The 16,694-nt window shown below is 47.6% G+C and overlaps 1 protein-coding gene across 1 annotated transcript in view; it reads right to left on the reverse strand.

The window, feature by feature from the left end:
- Nucleotides 1–16,694, reverse strand: part of DEPTOR (DEP domain containing MTOR interacting protein) — a 137,592-nt gene that overhangs the window by 52,330 nt on the left and 68,568 nt on the right. The window contains exon 4 of the mRNA XM_075549325.1: nucleotides 15,128–15,306. Coding sequence (XP_075405440.1) covers nucleotides 15,128–15,306 — 179 coding nt within the window. The remainder of the gene's footprint in view (nucleotides 1–15,127; nucleotides 15,307–16,694) is intronic.

Raw genomic sequence — 16,694 nt, forward strand, 5'->3', positions numbered from 1 at the left:
CCACCCCTGACTCTTTTTCTTCATGCCTTCTTTCTTAATCCCTTGATCTCCCTCTACAAGGGCCAGTTGGCACCTATAGACATTACGTAACAGTACAATACAGGAACTCCCTGCCTTACAAAGGAGCTCTGTTCTGAGGACTCCGCCTTCAGTGGGATGTGAACTAAGTCAAATACCTCTTTATAAACCAGGCTTTTATTTGCCTTGGGGGGTTGGAAACCTCTCCAAGCAAACATCTGAGACGTGGAACGCCAGCAACGTATGTGCTGCGACAATGCGTGCGTAGTACACACTCCTAATGATCAGGTACACAAAGCAAAACAGACAGCAATCACAAGTGTGGTCTGTGGTAAGTCAAGCGCATGGTAAGTCAGGGGGATGACCTATATGGAACACAATTCTAGAATAAACACTCAGACTGAGTGCTTCTAAAAGGCACATGGACTTTGCACATGAACATGTTGTAACTTCCCTGCCTGTGAGGCATAGCTCTAAGGGGTTTCACACGTCTGGGAATAAATGTGCCATGTCCTGTCCCCTTCCTGCAGCCAGAAGCCAGTCTGACAGAGGACATGCACATCGTTTGCTGCTGCTGTATGTCCTCAGTCAATTCCGACTCAACATGACCCTGTAGGTCAGAAGAGACCTGGCCCCCACCGTGTCCTCGGCTGTGCTCTTGAAGAGAGCAGGTTGGCAGCTTGTCTCCCACGGACCCACTCGTAGATGTGAGCACCACTAACTGTTCTGCGGCAGCGGAGGACTTGACCATTGCAGTGCCGGGGTCCTCCATGTAATTTAACACGGTGAATGTTGGTCTAACCATCAAGATGGAAAAAAAGAATTTAATGCCGTGCTTTTAAACTATGTGCTGTTGCAAAACATAAAATAGAAATGAACTGGAAAAAAGAAAAGATGACAGCTATCTTCAAACATAAACTGTTCTTATCTGCCTCTGGCCGTGACTACCCATCTCCAACCACCCTAAGAGGAATGAAGTAGCTGAAGGAGACTGGCTTCCTAAGAGTCCTTGAATGAAGAGCATTAAGCCATTGCTTTAAGTGCCTATTCCACACAAGAACAATGAATGCTTGGTGCAGGGAGGACTAAGCTCGTTAGAGAAGCAGTAACAACAGTGAGTCAGAGAACTGAAAAGTTACTTCCTGGCACTCATGCTAACAGGCGGATGTGAACGCAGGAAATTGATTGGAAGCTTAAAGTCCTATTAAGTGCTATTAACGAAAGCACAACATTTCACATTAACAACAGTTTGACTCAATTATAGTTATTTAATTCGCTGAAAGGGGAAAAGCAATGCAGCCGGGCGTTCGCACAGCGAGCGGAACCAAGAGGAGGAGATCAGCACGTGCTGATGTGGCTGCACAGGATCCTGATGCTTCTGTATTGACACCGTTCTTTACCTCCAGAGACTTCCAGGGGAGAAGCGGCCCCCACGATGTTTCCTTCTTCGGTAACACCTGGCTGCATCCCAACACCGGGCCTTTTATTGTGGACGCGGTAACACAACGGAACAAAGGGTCTATTTGTCAGAAATGAGATGGTCAGGAGAGTACGCAATGCAGCTCGAGTGCAGAGAGGTTTAAAAACAAAGCTAGTATGCTTGGCAAGGAGCATAGGTGGGATACACTACCCATTGAAAGAAATCTGTAACTCTTCTGGATCATGTGGACATTGGGGGAAAATTCCCGACGGGTCACCCACTTCCATGGTGACTGGTTTCCTGTGTCTGTGCTCAGCCCCGACTCTATGTGATGGATCAAGACGGGCAAGAGGTGAGGTCATCAAACCTACTGCTGGCGACAAAAATCATGACAATAGCAATCTGCTAAGAGCTTAGTCCTGGTAGCACAGTGGTTATGCATATGGCTGTTACCTGCAAGGTCAGCAGTTCAAAGCCACCAGCCGCTTTGTGGGCAAGGCGTCTTCCTATTCTTGTAGAGTTGTGGTATCGGAAACCCACAGGGGGCAGTTGTATTCTGACCTACGGTGTTGCAATGAGTTGGCAATAGGTTTGGTTTAGAATGTCTTTGTGCAGACAGTGCTAAGAATGCTGTGTGACTTTATCATTTAATTCTCAAAGCCACACTATGGGGGAGGCATTAGGATCATTATTCCCATTTTATAGGAGAGAAAACTGGGGCTTGAACAAGATATATTTACTTGTCATTGGTCAAAAAATATTTTTTATATATACAAAATCCTTTACTGCACGGAGCCCCTTTGTCCCTTACTAGCCGTCCCTTCCATCATTAGACTGCCCGCCACTCAAATAAAGGGCGAATGAGCAGCCGCAACAATAAGGAAGTCTGATTGCCTTTCCTTACTCTGTCTGTCTCCAGGTTAGAGGAGGCTGTTTGGCTGGGGGAGCTTTCCACAGACTTCTTCACGGGGAAGATGTTTATTCTCTTGGAAATTGATCATAAAAGGGACAGCCAGAGGACAACCACCAGAGAACACTGCTCTGACCTCAGATCGCCTGTGGCTGAATCTGGGCTTCTTTAATTATGCAGTTCTATTACTGCCATGAACTTCAGTTTTCATCACCTGGAGAAGGAGTTGCGCATAAAATTGTTGATGAAACAGCATGTAAAAGGCCTCATACTGTCTCTACACCCCAAAGCCAAACTCATTTTTATGAGCTGGTTCCCACTCACAGCACCTCTGTCGGTCAGAGTACAGCTGCCCCACGGGGTTTTGACGGCTATGAATCATGATGGTAGCCGACCGCCACATCTTTCTCCCACGGAGCAGCTGCCCAGTGGACACTGCTGTCCTTTTGGTTTGTAGCCAAAACCTTTGATGGCCATTCTGCCAGGACTGCTAGCACAGGCGCTAACAGATTTCAAGAAAAGGTTGTTGAGTTGGTTCCAACTCCATAGGTTTCAGGGCAGAGCTGTTTTCCGCGAGGTTTTCGATTATCCTGTCAGAGTAGACCACCAGAACTTTCTTGTAAGGCAGTCCTGGGTGGATTTAAACATCCAACCATTTGGCTAGTAGCCAAAGGCTTAACCATTTGTGCCAAGGGACTTCTCTCCAGAACACAATGTCGTTGTCATTAGCTTCTGTCCCATTGGCTCTCAACTCCTGGCAATGTCATGTGGGCTGCAGGGTAGAACTGCCACTGAGGGTTTTCTAAGGTGCAATCCTGGTGGAAGCGGATCGACATGTCCTTTTCGTCCATGAAGCTGCAAGGAGCGTTGGAAGTGCCAACCTTTACATTAGGAGCTGATCAGAGGCCACTTGCACCCCTTGGGCTCAAGGCATTGGATAAATGTGGGCCAGATGGGCTTCCAGGTAGAGAGCCAGCACATCTGTGCTTGCAAAGTATAATCTCTTCCGACTGCACTTGGGTCTGGGAAGCATTTGAAAGCCACTCTCCAGGTGGTCTTCGGGGGGAAAGGGAGTCATGGTGTCTGATCCAGATCAATTCAGCAGGAACAACAATACACATGATAGCAAATGGGAGGTTGGTGGTGCTGGGATCGAGTTGTTACCAGGAGCCCAAGGGTGAGAGAGTCGATGTAGGGTCCCTTGTTGGACGCCATCTCCATACTGTCATACTGTTTCCAGAAAGGGACTACATTAACCCATTGGCACTTTACTACAAAAGTCGGGATACAGGGCATGACACCTCATCAGACCCAATTGGAAAACGTTCATAAGAGTCAGCCAATAGACCTGGAACTATCTCTCAGGGTTTTCTGTTTGTTTGTTTGTTTGTTTGTGCTCTATGTCTATCTACTTAAGACAGCAAGGACAAATAACCCCAAGGAAAAAATAACCGACCGGTGGTCGGAAGAGGGTGTGTGTGGAGAGAGGTATGAAAGAGGAGGGGAAGAGGGGAGCTGACAAACTCAGGAATAAGGGAACAACAAAAGATCTAAAATTGATGGCGAGGAATGGGTATAATGCCTGTTTGGGTTTGATCAAGTGCAATGTATCCAAGAGGAATTTCTGAGAGCCGAATGGAGGGTGAGCCCAATAGTGGGAAAAAAGGAAGGTGAAAGGAAATAGAGGAAAGAAGTTGGAGGCAAAAGCTATTACAGATGTATGGTTCTATACATGCATATATATAAGATATATGAACTTATACAGAAAGGGATAGAGGTCAATGTACATATATTTATATGTTAAGTATTAAGATAGCAGACAGACTTTGGGCTTCTCCTCAAGGCTTCCCTAAACACAAAATCATTTTATTTTAATAACCTGGCACTCTGAAATTCACCTTCCCATACAATTGCTGATGGCAAAATGGGTGCATAAGCAAATGTAGTGAAGAAAATGGATGGTGCCTTGCTATCAAAAGATATAGCATGTGGGGTCTTGATGGAAGACTTGAAGTTAAACAAGTGGTCACCTAGCAGGGAAGCAAATAAGCCCATGTAAAAGAAGCACACCAGCCTGTGTGATCATGAGGTGTTGACAGGATCAGGTATCAGATATCAAAAGATCTGAAACAAACAATACTATCAAGGTGAAAATAGGGGTCCAAGTAGAGACCCAGAGCCCATCTGTAGACAAATGGGCATGCCCCACAGAAGAGTTATAAGGAAGGGACGATTTTAACAGGGTGCAGTATAGCTCTGGTTATACACATCATTCCTTTAGTTCCTGAATGCTCCCCGATGCCACCACCACCCCAACAACCACGATCCACTTCTGCCTTACAAAACTGGCTAGACCGGAGTATACACATTGGCTCTTGACACATGGAATTCAGGACAGATTAAAGCCTCAGAAACAGTAGTGGGAGTAGCGATATCATTGAGGGTAGAGGGGTTGGGAGGGAGGGGAGGGAACCCATCACAAGGTTGTATACATAGCCCCCCTCTGGGGACAAATAACAGAAATGTGGGTGAAGGGAGACAATGGACAGTGGAAGATATGAAATAACAATAATATTATATAATTGATCAAGGATTCACCCGGGGGTGGGGGTGGGGGTGAGGCAGGGAGAAGAACTGATACCAAGGGCTCAAGTAGAAAGAAAATGTTTTGGAAATGTTGATGGCAACATGTGTGCAATTGTGCTTAATACAAGTGAATGATGGGTTGTTATAAGATTTGCAAGAGCCCCCCAATGAAACTATTAATAATAAAGAAGTTGTTTATAGGGTGTTTTTTGTCAGATTGAAGAGATGAGGACCTCGAAAGAGGAAGAGGAGGAATGGGTGTCTTTGGTGAGACCCAGTATTTGGTTTATTTGAACAGTTCTATAATATTCTGTCATAATACAGCCAGAAGACTCCACAGAAATGAGAATGGGGAGGCCCTGTCTCGTGTATTTTGAATGGGTTCTCAGCAGATGGATTGACTCCGTGACTGTAACATAACAAAGAAGACGGATGGCTCCGCACTGAACAGTTTCATTCTGTTGTCCATAGACTCGCTATGAGTTGGAACTGATTCAGTGTCTAACAGCACAATATATTATTATTATGTATCATCTTTTATCATTTATATTCATATTCATCTTCGCTTGGCGGTGGGGGGGTTGGTGGATGCTGGGCATATCTCACCTACTCTCTCTCTCTTTTTCAGTTTTATCCCTTGTAGCCTTTAAATTATTTTGTTTCTTCTGTTGAGTTTGTAAACAGCAAAAGCACACCGATTCACCAGTTTCAACTACAGAATTCCGTGACATAGATCTTGTTCTCTGAGTTGGACAAGCATCCTCTCCCTCCTTTGCTGAGCTCTTCCTCTGCCGTTAACACGCACCCAGTGTCCCCTGAGGTTCCTGGCTAATCTCCCTCATTGCTGTGTCAATTTAGTCCCTTCTCAATCATTCTTTTAAAAAGCATAATGGTTAAGGCAGGATTTTGCTACAAGCTGAGCTAAACTAGTTTGATTTAAAGTAGAAGGACTAACCCAGGATAATATTCTCAGGGTTTCGTTCAGGCTCTATGGCTCTGGAAATTCTGGGTTCCCTGAGAACTTGAAATCTGGTTCTGCATTTGATCAGGTTCTGCTATAGGATCTTTGGCCAACATGCTTGCTGGTGGTAGCGGGGCACCACCACTTACTCTATTTTTAATAAACTATAGTTTGCAATAATTTTAGATTTATCTAAAAGGAACAGCTAGCTCAGTTTCATGCACCCTTCACTCGGCATTACTTACTGTAGGTCTAGAACCGTGGCACATTTGTCAAAATGAAGGACCTCGCCCTGGGATAGCTACCTACTTGTTAATCCTGCTTAGAGCTACGAGGAGCCCACTAAGGAAAGCGGTCCTGTGGACGCCCGGGTTTCGTAGGGAAGACGGCTTTATTACATAGCAAAAAAGAGACCCTTCCTTGTGGCTGCTCTGCGCCACATCGTATCCTCTCTTTTTATCTTCATAATTTCGTCCAGCACAGCGGTGCGCCCAGTTAGAAACAACTGACGTACCAACTGCCTTCCAGCAAGTTGAGACCACACCACATAGTTCAGGCCTGTGCGATGCCGGGCGACATCCCTGGGATGAGCAATCCTTCCTAAACAAGGAGCAAAGCCTCGCTAGGAGACAGCTCTCTCTGTCTTGTCTCTTTGCCATGCCATCACCTCCCTGCCTGAGGTGTAGACACCAGGCCTGAGGGCCACTAAGAATGGAGAGCAGATGGCTGGTGTCTGGATCCCCGATGACATCAGGCTTCTAAGATCAATGTGGTTGGAACCCATTGTTAGGTGTCAGATAGGGTTAATTTCAACTCATAGTGGTCCTGTGTGACAGACTAGAACTGGCCCATGGGATTGTGAAGGCTCCCATCTGCACAGAGGCCGATGGCCTGGACTTTGGCCCACTGGGCTGCTAGATGGGTTCATCTGCCAACCTTGCGGATGGCAGCTGACTGCCTACCCACTGCACTATCAGGCTTCTGGTTTGATCAGAGTATCAGGGTTTTTTAAATTATCATTATATTGGGGACTCTGACAACTCTTGTTATGATCCATACATTGATTGCATCAGGCATGTCTGCACATATGTTGTCTTCATTCATTTCCAGCCATTTACTGTCTATTGACCCCTTGGTATCAGCTCCTCTTCACCCCTCTCCCCCATACCTCCTTGGTAGATTATAAATTATTATTATTTTCATATCTTACACCAACTAATGTCTCCCTTCCACCATGTTTTCTGTTGTCCTTTCCCCCTGGAAGGGGAGGTATATTGTTATGTGTCAATCACTGTAATCGATCCCCCACTTTCTCCCTTCCCCTTCCACCCTTCATCCCTACCCTTATGTTATTGCTATTCCCACTCCTGTTCCTGGATTCTGTGTGTTGTGAGCTCCCATCTCTTTCTATACCTGTGCGCATGTGCCGGTCTAGTCTGAATGGAGAAGCAGCACTGGGGTCATGGTAGTGAGGGGTGAGGAAGCCTCAAGGAACCAGAGGAATATCATGTGTTTCATCAATGCTTTCCTGCACCCTGGTTGATTCATTCCTTCCCTGAGGCCCCTCTGTGGGAGAATTGTTCCATTGTCTATAGATGGGCTTTGGGTCTCTGCTCCAATGCCCCTCGTTCTCCACAATGTTTCAGAGGATCCGTTTTATAGTCAGGAAAGTCAGACAGAGGGCAAGTGCAGAGACAAGCACTTGCAGCGACACACTGCCCACAAAAGAGAGACCTCTGTTCTTGGTGCGTGTGACCACAGCACTTGCCTTTGAGAAGATGACGCAAGACAGGGCCTCTTTCAGACCCTTCATGCTTTCTGAACAGTTGCGCCTTAGAGTAGCAAAGGGTCTGTTGTCCTTTAACCAAGATCAACACTGCATTGCGGGCCAGAGTCCCCGTGCTGGGCTTCATCATGTTTACACGGCGGTTGAACTCTGACTGCACCTTGTTCTCCTCCTACCTGGGACCCACCTAGAATGACGAGTAAGAAACCAACAAACAAGATGAAAGAAAAGCAGAGAGCAGAGGGGAGACCTTCCCAGAAATACTTCATTGAAGAAGTAAACGGGAGACAAGAATGGTATTAGATTCTAGCTGTTTGAAGATGGCACTCAAAATAGGAAATGTTGAGAGTAGATTGAAAAACAAAAACGAAACATAGTGCCCATCTTTCCATACTACCCATTCGAAGTTTAACATTTAGGAGTTTTGGAATGACTATATCATTTGTGAATGCCTCAATGCATTCTTAAGAATATGCATTCTTTAAAATGCATCTTCAAAATTATGGATAAAAATGCACAGTGCACCAAATCTTAGGAGGAGTGAAGGGGCTAGTAGCGGTAGCAGGAGTCCTGGTGCGCTGTCAGGTAAGTGTTGGACTGCTAACGGAAAAGGTCAGAGGTTCCAACCCACCAGCCACTCCATAGGAGAAAGATGAGGCTGTTGGCGCCTATAGAGATAAAACAAACCCTTGGAAATGCTCTATAGGATCACCATGAGTCAGAACGGACACAAGGGCAGTTAGTGGGCTTTAACAGTAGTAACAGAAAACCCATTTTCCTTTGATGGACCAGCCCCTGCCCATACACGCTGGCTTGGTGGCGATGCTGTCAGTCAAGGGGTCCTGCCCACCTAGAACTAAGGGTTGGTCATGTGGCCAGACTCGGTCAATGAGTTCTTTTATCAATGGCAGGGGCAGAGAACGTCCGGGCCTAGGCTTTATTAAAAACCAACCACAGCAAACTCACTGCCATCCAGGACAGGGTAGAACTGCCCCTCTGGGTTTCTGAGGCTGTAACTCTTTATGGGAGCATAAAGGCTCGTCTGGCTCCGGCAGAGCAGCTGATGGTTTCAAACTGCTGACCTGTGGTTAGCAGCCCAGAGCAAAACTACTATGCCACCAGGGTTCCTTTGAGCTGCATAAGGCCATCAAAATCAACAATACTGGCTAACATCACATGCCTCGTCAAGGAGAAACGGTTCCAGCCATCACATTAGGGATAAGTTAAATAACTGTTTGATAAAACAAAAAGATGAAACTGTCTGCTCCCATGGAGATATAGCAAAGCCTTGGAAATGCTATATAGCAGGGGTTCTCAACCTGTAGGTCGCGACCCCTTTCACAGGGGTTGCCCGACTCATACCAGTAGCAACATTACAGTTATAAAGTAACACCGAAAATAATTTTATGGTTGGGGGGATGGGTCACCACAACACGAGGAACTGTATTAAAGGGTGCAGCATTAGGAAGGTTGCGATCCACTGCTACACAGGATCATCTTGAGTCCGATTTTTAATTTGGTAATTCTGCCTGGCTCATAAATGATGTTATATATATCTCCAAATGGCTCTTAGCTGAAAAAAAGGTTCCCCAACCCTGCTCTAGGCCATTAGTATGAGTAGTAGGAGAGCAATTTCATAGAGAACATGGGCTGTAGGTGGCTGGAAGGGATGGTCTTTCAGTGCCTGGAGCCCCAGAGCCCATTCCTCCTCATCCTCTCCTTCGAACAGCCTGGTCTTTAATTAGCTCCAACTGTCCAGCTATGCCATATAATTAAAGGCAGTAATGGCTGGGGCTGGTTATATTTAAAAGAATTCTGGGTGATATAAATAACCAGCATTCTGGCTGACAAAGGCTAAGTCCTCAATAAGTGGTAGTTAGTGTTGTTTGTTCATTCAACACATTTGACTAAGTAGCTCATCAAATCACTGGGACACAGAGATGGAGAAAGCAAACTCCTTGTCCTTAGTGTACTTCCATTAAAGCTAAGGGAAAGGAACAGCTCAGTGTGAAATAACACACTCTGGTTTGGTCCTTTGACTCTGGTTTCTGAAAACAACACCCACCTTACCAAGATATCTTTGTTTTTCAACACAGGCAAGGAACTACACAGTCCCCATCCGTATCAGGTCAGGGGATTTAAAGGGGAAGGAATGGGGGTGGGGGCGGCAAGATGCCTTATGCATATTCATTGACTGAACTGTCATCGCTTGTAGTCCTGCAGGCACAGAGGTCCCGGTCATCACCGGGACACTGGAACATGAGGTCTTTTGTGGCTTCCTGGATTGGTGAGTTCACCGAGGCAAGGGAGAGGGTATGAGAAGTCCCTCCCGATTCAGGGACCTCCTCCAGGTCCTGTCTGATGAGTCTCTACACTTGCGGTGTATTTTCTGGTTATACTACATGGGTAGCTGGATATAAGAAGTCCTGGCTACAAGAAGGAAGATGGCACTCTCTGCCCCTGTAAAGAGGGACCACCTGTTGTTAGATGACTCCAAGTCCATTCCAATTTACAATGGCAGAATGAAAGACCACCTGGTCCTGCCTCATCGTCACAACTGCTCCTGTGCTCGAGCCTCGTGAGGCAGCCCCGTGTCAGCCCATCTCTCTGAAGGCCTTCCTCGCCTGCGCTGCCCCTCTACTTTACCTTTTCCAGGGACTGGTCTCTCTTGGTAGCATGCCCAAAGTGCATGAGACCAAGTCTCACCAGCCTTGCTTCTCAGGAGCATTGTGGTTGTACTTCTGCCAAGACAGATTGGTGTGTCTTTTGACAGTCTGTGGTATTTGTGACATTCTTCACCAGCAGCATAATTCAATGCATGTCTTCCTTAATCCATGTCTGACTTTCACATGCACGTGGGGCGATGGAGATTTACAGCCGAGGAAACACGAGTTAGGGTCCCATGAGTCGGAATGAACTCGATGGCAGTGTGCTTGTTGTTGTTTTGGTTTTTTTTGGTCTGGTCAGTATAGGTAATGATTCCCATGATTCTGTGAGCCATTCTAGCAAACCACCTAACAGGGCAGCGAGGGCCAGCAGAGACTGGCATTTGACGGTTTAGCAGGGGAAGGGAGGGCAGAGTCCTAACTTGTGGAGGCCTGACTCTGGTTGTTTAGGGCCAGAGAGAGAACGTGCCACACGGGTGCCTGCTGTCAGAACGATGGCGTGGGAACGTGGGGCTACGAGTTATCTTCACATTGTGGAACTCAGCCTTATGTCAGCTATGGTTCATATACTCGGATACAGGAGGCCAACTGTCATGAAAATACTTCCTCTATTTTCCAGGTCGTGACAGTGGCAAGAAGTCACTAAAAATAAAAGAACCAAGAGAGCATGAGTAGGAGAACTTTGATGGAGAAGAAGGAAAGGAGACAAGTGAGGGCGGGTGACAAGGATTTGGGTCAAAAGGAACTCTTGCCTTTCAGTCTCCATCACGGCTGCTTGTTTCCATCCATCCATCCATCCATTTATTCATTCATTCAGGTTATACTCTCATAGGTTTGGCGCCTTGGGCAGTGTGAACAGTTAATGTTGAGTGAAGAGTTGGAGGTCCACCCTGAGACACCTGGGAAGAAAGCCTCACTGACCTACGTCTGTCCGAGAAATCGGCCACTGGGAACACTGTGGAGCCTAGTTCTGCTGTGACTCGTGGGGCCACAAGGCCTCAGACTGGCCTCCGCGGCAGCTGCAGGTGGAAACCCAGGCTTGGCCTGCTTTCTGTAGGCGGTCTTCTCCACGGGAAGGATGAGGTTCATTCCCGCCTGGCTCTGGCACCCAGCCGATCTCCAGTTCTCCGAGCAGATGCCCGGGGCTTCCATCGTCCCCGGAGCGGGGGATAATCGCGGCCTGCCCTCCGGCAGCCGGGAGGGTCCAACAGCAGATGAATGTGTCACTGGCTTGGGTGTCGCCAAGCGTTGGGGAGATGTTTTTTGACACAAAAGGAAAACAAGAAGGCTGCATGCAGTGCTGAACCTATGGGAGTGCTCTGATTAAATCTTTCAACGGGGAAATTACACGCCTGGACGCAGCGGCAGTAGCCCGATTATCCAGGGTCAGCTGCTGCAGCTGTTGGCAATTTACTCACGCGACGATCTGGTTTCCGTCTCCCTCCATGTAAACGTATGATGACTGCAGCAGCCTCGGGAGGTGGGGGAGATGGGTCACATCGCTGAAGAACAACTGTTCGTCCCACCCACGTACAGAGGCCACACATAAGCCTCAAGGTATCGGGGTCATTCCTCGAGGAAAGGGAATCTTGTCGAAGTTAGACACTTACCCTTTTTGTTGCCTGCAGCCTAGCATGCACGGAACCACGGCGCCACCGGGCTCCTGAGCTGACCCATTTTGAAGGCAGGGATGCCAGGCAGTGTCAGCTTGGGCCAGAAAGGTTGGCAACGGTTTTCCACATCTGCTGGGACTTGCCAGGAGCCGTTGGCGGTGCAGGTGCAGTGGTTACGCGTTGGCTGCTAACCACAAGGTCAGCAGTTTGAATCGCAGGAGAAAGATGAGCCTCAACTCCCATAAACAGCTACGGTCTCGGAATTTCACCAGGGCAGTTCTACTGGGTCCTATGGGGCCGCTATGAGTCAGCACCGACTTGATGGCAATAAGAGTTACCGTCTCAGAAACCCTCAGCGGCAGTTCTACTTGTCCTGTAAGGTCACTTAGAGTGAGAATCGACTTGAAGGCAGTGAGAGTTGCTTGTTTTGTTTTGTTTTCTCTTTGTTTGCTGGGACTTGTAATTAGCATCCCACCTTCTTTAGTGGTTAAGAGCACTTGTGCGGAGACCTGATCCCCTTAGTTCGAGTCCTGAATCTACCACTTGCTCTCCCAGCTCTGGGAGCCTGGTGCTGGAGTGCTTATGTACAGGCCTGCTAACTGCAAGGTCAAGAGTTCAAAACCACTGGCTGCTCTGAGGGAGAAAGATGAGGCTTTCTATTCCTGTAAAGAGTTACAGCCTCAGAAACTCACAGGGGCAGTTCTATCCTGTCGCAAGGGACTGGGTAGCAGTGAGTTTGAGTTTATCCTAGCTCTTGTCTTCAGAGAGTTACTGAGCCTCTAAGACCAAGGAACGGAGACAACACAGAGCTGTGAGAAGGAGGGCATCCGTGAGCAGAGTGCTTCCAACAGTGGTTGGCCTAGAGGAGGGAGGGGCTCTGTGAAATTTAACTGTTGTTCCAAGTTGATTGGAGTAACGGCAAAAGCTGGCATTTGAAGGCCATTAACGATGGACACAAAAGCCTTTGGCAACCTGCTAGTCACTTCAATCGCCCCTTAAATCAGTGCAGTTGATACAGCGGCCCCAATACAGAAGGGGCTGCTTGTGGGGCTGGCCCACAGCCAGCATCTGGGAATGGGGCTTTCGGGGACATTCTTCAGCTCCTACCTAAGAAGGCCGTTTGGCCACTTGTAGTGCCTGCCTGCCTAGAGTGTTTGTGCAGTGTGGCTTACAGGAAACCCAGCTTTCCTCCTTAGACTCTGGACCATGGGAGTCGGCCTAGCAGGCAGAGACAGTAGCTGCCGGCATGACCAAGCCCCGAGTGAAAATCTTGAGTTCTGAGATGAAAGCGCTCTCCTGGGCAGAAAGGTTGCAGCCAGCGGGTTGACGCACTTCACTGCCAAGGGGACAGAGTTCTGAGTGGTGGCTCTCGGGAGCAGGAGCATATGAAGCTAGGATCTGGCTTCCTCTTTCCCAGCTCCACTCAGCCCGGCTTGCTGTGTCTTTTCCCCTTTGCCGGCTCGGCTGTCTGTCCTTTCATTGTACGGAATCTGAGCCAGGAACACAGTTATATGGCTGCTGAGCCCTTATGTTAACGTACCCAAGCTTCAGGCAGTCACAGGCTCTCGAAAAGAAAACCCCTATAAGGTGTGCGCGGTGATGCTCATTTCACAAACGGAAAACATCCCAGGCCGGGGGAGGGTTAAGACCCTGTGCCTGGCCCTGCAGGGTAGCAGGTCAAAGAGCTGGCGTCCTAAGCAATGGGTCTCCCTCCACAGTTTGTACTGGTTCAGCTGTGCAGACAGCTACCGCCCAGTGGCCCTCCCGCATCCAAATCAAGGTAGGCTCCATCCAACAGCTATCCACGACCCATGCGAGCTCAGGACAATATCGCACAGGCTTTGACGCTCAGATTCCTCTGCTGTGGAAATGTTACCATCCCTATATCATACGACACTGTAAAGATGAAATGAGATTTTATATATACAATATTTAAGCTATCTGTGGGAAACTATGTGCACATCAAGTACATAATATATACAAACCAATTCAAGATGCAGTCCTGTGTCCTGTACACAGTAAACCCCAATAAGTGAAAGAGCTAGATAAACACAAGCCTGCGTGATCATCTAACATGACCTGCACGTGACTGCGGTGCCTCCCCCGCCGTTCATCAGGGAGGCGGTCATAAGCAGGCCTGATGTTCACGCCCACTGGTTTCCATCTAAGGAACCACGTTCATGCAGCCACCTTCGGCTGAAAGCCAAAAGGCTGACATTCTGTAATGTTTAACCTGTGAAATCTAATATTAGCAGGAACAGCCAGAGACTTGCTAAGGGCACTTAAATGGTATGTAACACACAGAGAGAAGCCGGCCTCTAGTTACACCACGAATCAGAACGCTGTGGACTAACAGCGGACGTCTGGCCTGGGAAGGTGGAGCTCATTGGACACACACAGCTTCTATATACAGAATATTCAGTCCTCCAAAGCCATGGAGTGCATCTCCTTGGGTTAAGATTCACTAATACCTTGCGTGTATCCCCTATGGCTTATGTGGTTGTTGTTGTTGTTAGGTGCCGTCAAGTCAGTTCACACTTAGAGCGATCATGTGCACGACAGAAGAAAACACACACCATCCTCGCAATTGCTGCTGACTATGGCTGCAGCCCTGACCAGTATCTCCAATGGAATCTCATCAGCGTCTCTGAACTCTAACTGCCCCGCTGAGCCTCTCCCAAATCCCTGACCCACAGAAACTGTATGAGATAATAACTAATTGTTCTTTCACACCACTATACTTTGGGGTGATTTTTTAAATGTAGGAGTAAATAATACAGTTTTAACCAGTAGGTTATATATTATTTCATTATAGATCAGCTCTACAAATAAAGTATAAACCTTATGAAACTTCTCTAGATTCATTTTTCATTGTAATATCTTGCATCATGATTCATTAAAGTTTTATCCCCACTACCCCCTGACCAGCCTTGTGGGACACACATATTTCCGATGTTCATTGCTTGGCTAATTAGATGTAGGGGGTTGTGTCTCCCCCTCTTTACTTTCCATCCACATCTGTGAAAGCATCAGATCCTTCTCATTTAGCCTGAAAGGGCACGGACAGCTTGAACTTGACCTCAAGCATAGAGCCAAGCCAAGATGGACCCAAGCGAATCTGCCATTGTTTGCTCGTTCCTGCAGCAAACGGTGACTGACACACTCACCGTGCTGGATGATGCCGTGCTCCATAAGCCGGTTGCAAAGCTGCTCCGCCTCCTTCCGAGTAGTGGCCTCGCCTTCCTGCACCAGCCAGTCCAGGAATTCCGATGCCATGAAGGTGCGCTCGTACTTGACTCCTTCCTCCTCCCTGGGCTGCAGAAGTGTGTTTTCGGGGCTCATCAGCCTGGAAGAAAGAAAGGGTAAAATAAATAAGTACTAAACAAACCTATCCCCCAATAGAAAATTGCTCATTTGAAATCCACTGGTATAATCTTCTCTGAAGTGTCACGGCAATGGTGTCGGGCTGAGATGACCTTTCCAAGGAGAGGGTGTGCTTCAGAAAGAAGCAGAATGCACTTTCTTCCGGAAGTCCCCAAACTAAAAGTCACCGTAATCCAAAGCGCCACCATTTGCAGATCTCTTTCATTTTAGCCATCTGGAAAATGAATTGCAATCCACTCACCTCCACCAACTCTCACTCTGCTTTTCCAAAGGGGTTGTTGTTCGTTGAAGGTGTTATCCCATTCCCCAAATCACCGTGCTATTAAACAGACTATGGAAGTCAGTCATTTATACTCTCCTCCCTTCACACCCACTTTCCCAGATAGCTCTGAGCTGTACCGTCTGTCCTCTCCTATCTTCAAAATACCTCCCATCAGGGACCACGAGCAATCTCTTCTCCATGCATTTTTGGGGTTTTCTTTTTGGTTGACATCAGCCACATCAGAGCCAGACTACTGACCACTTTGCTCATCCAGAGGGACTCACACTGTCCTGTTTGCCTCCTGCCCCTCTGGTCCTGCCTCTTCAGAACCGACCTTTCTGTTGATTCCATCCATTTTCCTATACCTCAAACACTAGAATTCCATGAAATTCAACCTCGAAATCCCCTCTTTTCTCATGGAACACGCTTCCAGGTGAGTTCTTTCACACGCAAGACTTTCATTACCATCCATGCCCCAAACTCGCCTGGCTTGAGATACGCTCCACAGACGGCTCCCACCTCCAGTCCTTTGTTCCCTACAGCCGTCTCAAAGACACGTCAAACTCAATCAACCCAAAAGTAAACCCATACGCTTGGCCCAAATATGGTGCTGCTCGCCTCAGTGCTTCCTCCCTCAGTCAGAAGACGTCATCCTTGATGCCGCCCACTTCCCCATCGTCCTTCAGTCTTCAGTGTGACGTGTGGATTTGCTCTCCCAGATCTCTCTCCCAGCTGCCCAGATTGTCCTATCTCGAGCACCAGCAGACTTAAATCTAAGAATACCAAAACCTTTAAACTAGATAGCTGCAATGCTTTCTTACAAACTAAACATTCACTCTTGTGCTCAATCCAACCCCGTGCACCTAAATCTTAACCTAGTAGGAAGATATTTCTAAAATCATCCTAAATCCTGCCCCTGTTGAAAACATACTTCAATGCCTTCTCGTTACTTTCAGGATGAGGATATCAAATCACGGTCTCGGCTACACGGCAGATCCAGGACCCTCCCCAGGCTACTCCCACCTCCTTCCTCAGGCTCCACTCAGACGGGTCTGCTTGCAAACGCGCTCGCTCAAGGGCCCTTTCAT

Source organism: Tenrec ecaudatus, chromosome 5 (assembly GCF_050624435.1).
Source record: "Tenrec ecaudatus isolate mTenEca1 chromosome 5, mTenEca1.hap1, whole genome shotgun sequence".
In the NCBI taxonomy this organism is placed as follows: domain Eukaryota; kingdom Metazoa; phylum Chordata; class Mammalia; order Afrosoricida; family Tenrecidae; genus Tenrec; species Tenrec ecaudatus.